General features: G+C 29.7%; 1 protein-coding gene across 5 annotated transcripts in view; it reads right to left on the bottom strand.

Annotated features, from left to right (window-relative positions):
- Positions 1–280: 280 nt before the first annotated feature.
- Positions 281–11,402, bottom strand: part of LOC127727016 (tetratricopeptide repeat protein 4-like) — a 75,936-nt gene continuing 64,814 nt past the window's right edge. For all 5 annotated transcript variants that reach the window (XM_052234403.1, XM_052234401.1, XM_052234400.1 and 2 more), the window contains exons 3-12: positions 9,533–9,641; positions 8,662–8,823; positions 7,218–7,295; positions 5,467–5,534; positions 4,987–5,043; positions 3,780–3,866; positions 3,215–3,417; positions 2,534–2,624; positions 1,280–1,362; positions 281–385 (exon numbers count right to left, since the gene is read on the bottom strand). In XM_052234403.1, coding sequence (XP_052090363.1) covers positions 286–385; positions 1,280–1,362; positions 2,534–2,624; positions 3,215–3,417; positions 3,780–3,866; positions 4,987–5,043; positions 5,467–5,534; positions 7,218–7,295; positions 8,662–8,823; positions 9,533–9,641 — 1,038 coding nt within the window. In that variant the 3' untranslated portion in view covers positions 281–285. The remainder of the gene's footprint in view (positions 386–1,279; positions 1,363–2,533; positions 2,625–3,214; positions 3,418–3,779; positions 3,867–4,986; positions 5,044–5,466; positions 5,535–7,217; positions 7,296–8,661; positions 8,824–9,532; positions 9,642–11,402) is intronic.

Genomic DNA, 11,402 nt, shown 5'->3' with positions numbered 1-11,402 from the left:
TTTCAATATAGCCCCCTTGGCTATGTATACAAAATTTGAGCTATCATACCAAGTGTTGACATAGACAAACTGACTACAGTATACCATAATATGTCCTGTCTAAGACAGTGGTATATACATGGTTGGTGTATTGAAATTTAAAATAACCCATCCTGGCAATCATTTTGAACAGAAACCAAATTAATGGCAACTTTCAATAAGGCCCACTAAGCCATGTGTTCAAAATTATGCTAAATGTTTTTTCTAAAAAAAAAAAAAAAAAAGGAAAGAAAAGACAAAAGACTATTAAGAATTTATTATTTTATGTCTTTCCTTGAACACATTTTGATACTTGGAACCATCTACAGTCACAACAAAACATGGTGTTCCACCATGAACAAAATGTCTGAAAAAAAAGAAAAATATTTATTAACTATGATGCAAAATTTGAGGTAAATTATAAAATTGCTAAATTATGTGCTAGATTGACAGAATGTTTTTGTCTGTTTTTTTTTTTTAAATTTAACCATGTTCTGCTAGCAAAAATGTTGAGGAAATATGACTGCAGTGGAAAAACTTTGATATCAATATTTGACTTTTAGAACCTTAACTTTGATGACTATGTTAAACCATGTCCATATTCTGTTAAAACTAGTCTTGTCAAAGTAGAAAATCTCACACTGTGATTTATTTATGTGATGTGAATATTTTTCAAGGTTGTACAGTCAGTTAAGTTTTCACTTGTTTTTTCACACTTTAGACTTTAGTTAAGAGTCACACAGGTCTTTTCTCTCAATATTTATACTTTTTAATAGGTCATTCCATATTTTGCTCTAGATGATGTCATTTGATCATTAAGAAGCTTCTGTCCAAGTTTTCTGAGATTATGACTGTTTAAGTAAAACTTTAACTTTAGACTGTATTTATGTTAACAAACTGCCAAAAAACAACAGGTTTACAAGTCCATTTACTACTGTAGTAAAATATGGAAAAATAAAAATAATTATTTTCAAAATTTTGTTCTTGATACTATATTTTGTTCATAAAGAAGCTTCTGTCAAACCATGGTAGTTTAATAAAATTATTGAAGTCTAAAAAATTTTAACCAGACTGAACCTAAATGTTGATGACTCTGATGAAGGAAAGTAGGATCATTATGTTTGGCTTCAGAGACTTTCATTGCAGGTTTCACAAAAATGTAATAAGACGACCATTACAATTAAAATGGAAGATTATATATATAATTGATAATAAGAAAGTGAACATTTATGAAATAAAACTATTAGCAAATTCTTTTTACCTTTTATGTTGTAAAACTTTTAATAATGTTGACTTTTGGTTCACTTTGTACATAACTTCATTTTCTCTGTCTTCAAAATAAACCTGAAAAAGTAAACAGGATTCATTTCAGTATTTACTAGTACTATACTTTGTAATGACTTAAATACACCAAACTAATTGATCCTGTGGATATATTTATTTTGTTGGTACCAATTTTCATTTTTGGTTTGAGGAAAAAAAATGTATTCTTGGTTATAAAGGTTTTCAGGAAAGGAAATTTGAAAATCAAAGATTTTTTCAACCGATTATTAAATAAATGGGGAATGTGTCCATGGGACACAGATGATGCCCCTGCTTGCATATCATATAAAGTTATAAAGGGACATAACTGAAGAACGGTGAAAGTAACGCTACCCAAATTTGTACTTGATCTGTGTTTTGTGGTAATAAGCATTGTGTATAAGTTTTATAACATTTGGTTGAGGCTATCTTAAGTTAGAGAACAGACACCAAAATTCAATCTTGATCTGTGTTTTGTGGTAATAAGCATTGTGTATAAGTTTTATAACTTTTGGTTGAGGCAAACTAAAGTAAGAGAACGGAAACGGAAAATTCAGCAATTTTTCCATTTGTAAAGGGACATAACTCTAGAACGGTTAAAGTGACGCCACCAAAATTCAAAATTGATCTGTGTTTTGTGGTAATAAGCATTTTGTTTAAGTTTCATCACATTTGGTTGAGGCAAACTAAAGTTAGAGAACGGAAACCAACTTTGGGACTTACGTACGTACATACCAACGGACGGACAAGGGTAAAACTTAATGCCCGCTACGGTGAGGGCATAAAAATTTTCAAAAATTATACAAACACTACCTTACTTTAGTTTTACAAGTTTATAGATGATGAAAATTTTACATTTGCATGTGTATGTCTGATGTATAAGATTAATTAGCACTGACAATCATGTTGAATTTTCAGTTTGAATTCTGGTTTCTGAGAAGCTGCTATAAAGCTGCTATATAAATGAATTTGAGTAATAATGGTTATTTTAAAGGAACCAATTGATGCAATTTATCAATCATTGACAATGTGTAAATTTTTTGGTTTTCATGATATATTTACCAATGATATTCATGCTTACATACAACATTGTAATTATTATGTTTTAAAATATTTCATACTATTAATTCTGTAATTAAATTTAAACCTTTCTTTTATTTTACAAAGGAAGAAACACATGCATATATTACATTGCCTTAATAAATTGACCTACCAGCAATTTGTCTGTGGTATATTTCCTGTCAGTATCCCATTGTGGATGTTCAAATCCATCACTAAACATCATCTGTAAATGTTCTTCAAACCTAGAATTCATATAACAAGCAATGTGAGTTAAAAATACAGTAAACATTTCCTGTGAAAACAAAAGATATATAATGGTAAGTAAATAACACTAACAACAACTGGACTGGGTCAAGTGACATAAAAACTGCAAAAATCCTTGAATGATATAAAAAGAAGGAGATGTGATATGATTGCCATTGAGTCAACTTTCCATTTGTTCCACCTTCAACAATGTGCAAAACCCATACCATATACTGTATAGATGTCATTCTACTATGACTTGCTGCTTTTAGCATGTAAACATAACTTTTCTCGAAATGGCAAACACACACTTTTGACACATGCACACAACTTTTTAAGTTCTTGTGCATATTATGGCCATTAATAAACCTTCCGGTTAATATATAATATATATACATACACTGTTTACAGCATATTTATCAAAGTAAACCAAGTCTCCACTGGTAAACATTGGTTTGAAGATTAGCAATAACGACTTATAATAATTAAAAGGCTCACTTGGTTTGTTTATAGAAGATGACTAAAATGTTAAAACTTGACAGACAAAAAAAAAACATATAATAGTTGCCAAATTCAGGTAACAACTTACGTATGTGTCTCATTAAAAGCCTCAACATAATCTGTCATAGTATGTTCTGGATACATAAATAATACAGGCCAGTTAAGTGTTCCATCTGAGGTCACATGTACCTTAGCACCACTAGGGTTCTGAGTTTCTAAATTTGTCAGCAATGAAGGATGTAAACCAGTATTTTTGTTCGTCTTCATGCTTGCTAACTGTACGCCTTTACTCTGCAAATTAATAATTCATTGTCTGGTCATTTAATAAAACCACATGTAAAATCAGGCCAGGGATTCTAATTACCTCAGTTATTCAAATATAGATAAAAAATGATTTGTTTCATGAGAATTGTCAGGACTTGACAAATGAAATATTTGCCTTGTTAAAGTATAAAAATAAGAGGATGTGGTATGATTGCCAATGAGACAACTCTCCAAAGACCAAATTTTTTAAAGGTTTTAATCTACCAGTAGTTGCCATTATTATTCTTGTATGTGGAAAGTATGTGTTATTTGTAAATGATTATTGACGTTTAAAGTATTCATAAACTGAATTACAATAATTAATGCATTACAAATGAAAGGTGGTTCACCTGTATCACTGCAAGGATTTTTTCTTCTTCCTTTCTTTCTTTTCTTTCAGCTGCTTCCTCTTTTCGTTTGTCTCTCTCTAGTGATTTCTATAGATACACAAATGCTTTAATTATTCGGATCAATTCCTTTTAATAAAATATGCATGCAATATGATGTATGTAGCAAACTATCATTAATACATGTATAAGCTAAATTCAAAAGTAAAAAGTTGATTTCAGTTCATACTGATAAAAAAATGTCTAGTAAAAGCCTTTTGTATGTCATACAATGTGTAAATAAAAGATTTATTAATCTTACAGAATGTTTACTAGAAATTTTCTTTATATCCAAACAATAAGCATGTGAGAATATTTAATTCATGTGTATGTGTAAATATTTCCAAAGACTCAGAACCATATAGCTTGTCTGTGACAACAGCTGTCAGTGCAAAAGTGTGAAGTTGACTGCCAAAAAACTAAGTCTATTTACCTACTGCTATTTATCGGTAAGATACAGAAAATGAATATAGAAAATCTAAGTTTTATCTCTTGTTTATAACGAAGCCTCTGTCCAAGTTTTGTAAAATTCCATGAAGATTTGACAAAGTTATTTAAGTTTTAAAATGTTAAACCACAGACTGTACATTAAAAAAGTCCAGTGATCAGTCAAATACTGCAAAATGGGGGAGAAAATCAAAAGTTAAATTAGTCAGTCTCTCTCAGTTATGAAAAAGCGTCTTTAAAATTTTACTAAAATACCTTGAAATCTTGAAAACGTTAATGATGTTTTCAAAACTATAACTATTGACTTTAAATATTAACTTCAAAAATCTATGTCCATTTATCAGCAAAATACAGAAAGATAAAAAAAAAATCAAAATTTTCCTTCAGATGCTATTATTTGATCATGAGAAACCTTCTGTCCAGTTTTCCTAAAATTCAATGAAGGTTTGACAAAGTTATTCTTATAAAAAGAAATGACAACTGACTGAACATAAACGTTGACGATACCTATGACAACACAATTATGTAATCTAGCCTTCTTCCATTGATCAAAAGGCAGTAATAGATGTACAAAATAAATATTGAACTATGTCCCCTACATCCCCTATTCACAATCATTGTTGTAAAAATATGTTGTCCCATGACATACTTATTTAAACACTTTAGTTATTTATAATTATTCTTCAACTTCTAAATTAAACAACACGAACAACAATATGTTTACCTTTAAATTTTCAGCCTTGTACTTCATCTGTAACAATTCTTCATTTTCATTTTCTATTTAATTCCAGTTAAGGAAAAGTTCTTTAGACAGATATTTATGTGTCATGTGGATTATTGTATCAGAAAAGCATTTTCACAAAAGCTGATCAATAATTCACTGATCTCCAGTTTAAATCAGTACGTCAAATTAAAAAAAAAAAAAATCAAGATTTCTTACAATCTTTCCAATTTGAACATTTAATGCCAATCATTTGAATGAGAAAAATAATATTCTTAAAATGCTTATCATTAAATTATTTTTTATATCTATATCTATATCTTTAAAAATATTTTGATATTCTAATTTGTTTATCGCTTGGGTATAAGATGCTCTCTAATTTATATTCTACAAATATCAACTCATTTGTATATTTTACTGGATCTTATGTTCATCTATACCACACAAATCTCATTTTTACATACAACCCCTCCAATAGGATATCAATAAACCTGTATCACACCATTTACTAGCCTCATCATATCTTTTTAACTGTAAACAACATGTAGCACCTGTAAATGTGAAAAACAGTTCTTCAGTTATTCAAATTTTTGGTACAAGATTTACTTCATAGATGTTCTTTTAAAGACAAAATCTACATGATTGCTTTGCTGTATCATAAATGACTCAGTCACAAGGTGTGAGTATGCTACAATACACTAAGGATAGTCAAACTTCTGCAAGAATTGTCAAATCAAAATGACAGACAAAGTATTTTCAACTACACATGATGAAAAACAATCCTTCCAAGTCTTAAGGCTTTCTGTTGAACAATCTCAGAGGAGTTACATTCAGAAGTAGTCATTGTATTACACAGGTAATAAATAATGGTCAAAGTCCATTAACTCTTGCAAAAATTGTCAAAAAAATATGATGGACTGGGCCTGGACAACAAATATCCTGTAAGCTGAAATGTGACTTAAATCTGTTCACAAAATAAAAAAAATCACAAAATTAAATAAAAAATATTAATTCATTTTATCAAAGTATAAGGCCAAATAGAATTTTCCTTGGGTCAATTGAATTCCAGATTATCTAAATATAATTCAGAAATCTGATTTTAAAAGCTCTCATTTATACAAGAAGAATTCTTGTTTTCCACTAGAAATTAACAACATCTAGTTCTAACCTAAACAGGAATTTACCATTTCAAAATCTAAAGCATTGTGGGTTATTCAATTGTTTGTATACCAAAATGAGCAATTCCTTTACCCAATAGATCTGATATCCATTTTTTGGAACAAAACAATCTTAATCAATCACAACATTTTAGTAAAAGCTTTTGAAATATTACCAAATATTGTTTTAGATTCTGAAAAAGTGAATTCTCATTAGTTTTTGAAATTTATTCTTATTTTTTATTGATGCTAAGCATTCTAGCAATAATTTTGAAACAATATATTATTATTAACTGCAATCAAGTAACCTTTAATTACTACTTGACAAGTACAATTACCAGTAAATAAAAAAATGGGGAAACTGCCTTAAAATATGCATCAGATATGCCTATGAATATAAAGATATTTTGGACATTGTGAAATACTTCCAATTTTTTAATAGTTTCATGACAGTAGAAATATACTACAAAGAATTGTTATCTACAGGTTTATTAATGTTATCCTCTATTCAGTGGTTGTTGCAGGTTGCTAACAGCCATATTTGATTTTTGTTGATTGTTGTATTATAGTTAGGCCATTAGTTTTCTCTGTTGATTGTTGTATTATATTTAGGCCATTAGTTTTCTCTGTTGATTGTTGTATTATATAGTTAGGCCATTGGTTTTCTCTGTTGATTGTTGTATTATAGTTAGGCCATGGGTTTTCTCTGTTGATTGTTGTATTATAGTTAGGCCATGGGTTTTTTCTGTTGATTGTTGTGTTATAGTTAGGCTATTGGTTTTCTCTGTTGATTGTTCTATTATAGTTAGGCCATTGGTTTTCTCTGTTGATTGTTCTATTATAGTTAGGCCATTGGTTTTCTCTGTTGAATTGTTTTACTTTTTGTCGTACTTAGGCCTTTTTTAGCTTACTGTACAGTATTGGTTTTACTCATTGTTGAATGTTGTACGGTGACCTGTAATTGTTCACATCATGGCCTTTGGTCTAGGTATAGTTGTCTCATTGGCAATAATAACACATCTCTTCATTTTTTTATTCTATGCAACATAACTTGACAATAATAATACAAAATCATACCCCTTAAAATAGCTTTCATATGATCTGACTTGAATTTTCTGGCAAATATACAGTCATGTAGGGAGGATCTGTAATTTCCTGAAAAATGAGTATAAAAGAAATTATAAGTTATCATAAAACCAAACCATTTGTTATTCAAGTAATATTAATTATGGTATTCATAGACTACAAAAATTAAGGATTAGCTCTGAGCTGTATGGTAATTTCATACTTGTCTATATGCCACTACCGGTTGTAGTGTCGCAATTTGAGTTTTTCAGCAGTTGGTGAACAGAAATTTGTGACTGTAAAATATGAGATTGATGTCTTCAAGTACAATGTAGTAAATTAAACACATTATATCTATTCCTTTTTAAATGCAAGTGCTAACCGTGCATTTTAAATAAATATTAGGACAAACAAAAAAGAATCAACACTGAGACAAGAAGCCAGTTAATAAGTCAAACTCTATATCTTAGCATTTAAATTATGTATAAATTCAACAGGATTTACCAAATATCTCCCATCCCTTTCCCAAGCGGTTGTGAAGCTGGCTTACAAAATTTTAGTTTGCGATGTAAGAAATTAAATGGTTTAAATTTTGAAACATTTTGCCCTTCAAAATAACAACCCATGATGGTATGATTATACTTAATTAAGTTTTAATTTTAATATGCAGACAAAGAACTTAATGGTGATACAAAACATTTAAAATCAAGAGCTTCATCTTCATTTTCCCTTCATTAAATACCTCATGAAATTATTAATATTTCATGTGTCATCTGTGGACAAATATTTTGCTGTTTACATTCAATTTAGAAGAGAACAAACATAATTTTCTGCACTATGTCAGTAAAATAGTCAAGTCATTGTAAATCAAACATCAAAGTTGTTGACCAAAAATACATGTAATATGCCAATCTGATTGTTATACAAAAAAAGTGATTGACCTAGAAACCTATTTTGATGCATAATAAAAACATAAGATTTCAACATTTGATTCATTATTTCAAACTGAAATAGATTTTTCCCTACCAAAATTACTTTTAATTAGAACTTTGACACATTGGAGTAAATTTATGTTTATTGATCTTTGAGGAGACTTCGAAATAAACACGAGATAAACAAGATTTCGAATCAATAAAGTACAACTCATCAGAGTTAGAAATGCCTTGAACAAACAGGAAATGTGCCAGGACTTACAAAATACCTCGACTTATCCAGTTTTTGGACACAATTGAGTTCAACACAAGAAGATTGGACTGTATCCTGGATTAAAAAGCCAGAGTGACTTCCGAACATTTCTTAAATGTCATTTCTAACCCCAAAGGTCAAGTCACTGTAAATGTAATAATCAATTGACACTTGTAATCCCAAAGTTAATCAAACTGACAAAAATACTTTTAGATAAAATTTTGAGGATAACTATAATTTATTGTACCGGTAATTAAAAGACTTTCCATACCTCTATGAAATTGTGCAGCTGCACGATTTGTATATAATACAGCATTCAGCAATTTATCAGGACATCTACATTTAATTCCTTCTGTGTAATTGTCTATAGCTATATCATATTTTTTCTTTTTAAACTCATGGTTACCATCCAATTTATATGCTTCTGCACCAGCTTAAATGACAAAACTTATAAACATTACACAAGGCACATCATAATGTATAAACAGCTGAAAAAAATATAATCAAAGAAAACATTCTGATAATAAAAGAAGAATGTGTCTGAGGACACAAATGCCTCCGATCAAGCTTTGCAATTTTCCAAGTTATAAAGGGGCATAACTCTAGAATGGTAGGAGACTCACTACCAAATTCAAACTCTGTCTGCAAGTTTTGGTTCTTAGCATTGTGTATGAGTTTTTTTTTTAATTTGCACGAGGCAAACTTAAGTTCGAGTGCAGAATGTAAAAAAGGATGGACGGACGGAGACGGTCAAGAGTAACACTTAATGCCCCAGTTGCCTACGCCTGGGGCATAAAAATAAAAACCTAGACCAATTGATGAAAAAGACATTTTTTTTTAAATTTTGGACAAAGAAGATAAAAATTTGTGTACACCTAGAATTTGCTGTCAATCCCTCCACCATAATTTAAGCAACAGGATGCCATGAATAGATGTACCAAAATGCAATCTATTCACTATCAATATCTTCAAAATCAATTCTCCTTTATTGTAAACAATGATATTTTCTCATTCATGCAATGCTTAATAAGGTGATCTTATTTGACAACAAAAGAATGTTCGATATTTTGGGGTGTTGAAGAGTTGAAATCAAATTAATTCTAATTATACAATGATAAACTTGATAAACGTCGATATTAAACCTGTTGGGTTTTCATCCTCGTATTTGAGTTTCATCAAAGCTTCTAATTCTGGTGTTAATGGTTTACTCCAATCTACTTCTGTCATGAAAGCTGGATGATTTGCTAGGTCCTATAACAAATATTATAGATAAACTTTTAGTGACTTTCACATAATCAAAAACTTAATTAATAAGAATTATATAACTGTTTAGTTTTGAATATTTCTTAATTCTATTTTTATATTTTATCATTGATTCTATTTAATCTATTTAAATCATTCAAAAAAATGTTTTATCTTTATATGCAAAATCCTGGATACCCTGGGGCATGACCATGATTGATTTTGAAGAAGTAGTTAAATACTTATTGACCCTCAGACTGATGGGATGCTTAAAGGTTACAATTGTGTGTCAAAGATGGGACCCAAGGAAGTAACTTTATACTCTAGATGCTTTCATTTCAAGAAAACAATCCTTGCTACTGTAGTGTAGATTTAGTGGATGCCTCACTTCCTTGCCTTGTGTTTTTCATTGCAAAAGATTTGTCCCATCCTTTCTAAAAATATTTTTTTTTGGTAGAATTCAATTTAAAGAAACAGTAAACAGTAAGTAGGTGTCTGACAGATCTGAAAAGTGTTCTTCGAATGTTACAACTCATCACTGATCAAGCTGCTGACTGAACATGCATCCATTCTGTTTAGAAGGTAATGGGAAAAGTGTGACAGACATATTTGTTGGAAAAATTGGTGGACAAATTAATTTACAAGGTAATTACAACATAGCTCCACCTCTTACATGTCATTAGAGTGAGAATATAATTTTTCATTCATTCAGTTAAAAAATTCTGTAGAATACAACAGAAAAATAGCTCAGACATTTTGCAGAAGTCAATTTGGTAAATTCATAATAAACTAGTCCCTCTGAGCCTATATAACATCTTGGAATGTCAAAATTTAAAATTAGCTCCTTTACATTTAAAGATTGGAAAAGAATGGTATAATTATAAGGATTGAAAGCAAGTGAAAAGTAAATTTTTGCACAATACAATCTTTCATTTCTTTAAAATATATTTTTTTTTGCTGAATCCCAAAAACTAAAACTATAGTAAAAAAATTTAAACTGTTATTCATGTAAGAATTTTGAAATAAACAGCTGCGCCATGAGCCCATGATACGCCCGTCGTCTTGTGTGTGAATTTTTATGCAATAAGCATAAATAGTTTCTGACATACGGCGTGACATGCGAAAAGCCCCCTTTTTTTTTTACAAAAAACTCAATATCTATAAAATAAAATTTTGAATCAAAACCAAAAAGTATACAGATCTTTAGATTAATATAACTAAGAAGTGTGTAAAATTTTAAGCAATAATCATAAATCATTTTTGAGATATGGTGCAACATGTGAAAAACTCCTCCCCCTTTTTTTACAAAATACTCAATAACTCAAAAATAAAATTTTGAATCATCACCAAAAGGTATACAGATCTTAAGGTTAATATAACTAAGAAGTGTGTAAAGTTTTAAGCAATAATCATAAACTGTTTTTGAGATACGGCGCGACATGTGAAAAAAAACACACACCTGTTTTAGTTACTAAGTCCTGTAACTCAAAAAAATTTAATCTTATTTTCACCAAAAAGTATACAGATCGTTTGACCATCATAAGAAACAACCATATTAAGTTTCATGAAATTTGGATAAGTCATTCTCAAGTTGCGGTGCAACATGTTTACGCCGGACAGACAGACGGATAGACAGACGGACGCCAGACATTTGTATAACATAATATGTCCCGTCAAAAATTTGACGGGTGTATAAAAACTACATAGTCATGATTAGTCTACATTCAATAACTGTTATTAGTTATTCTCATTTATTGTAACTATTTTATT

Source organism: Mytilus californianus, unplaced genomic scaffold (genome assembly GCF_021869535.1).
Source record: "Mytilus californianus isolate M0D057914Y unplaced genomic scaffold, xbMytCali1.0.p SCAF_19, whole genome shotgun sequence".
Taxonomy (NCBI): domain Eukaryota; kingdom Metazoa; phylum Mollusca; class Bivalvia; order Mytilida; family Mytilidae; genus Mytilus; species Mytilus californianus.
Note: the sequence above shows the minus strand (reverse complement) of the source record. Positions and strands in the feature narration are given on the sequence as shown.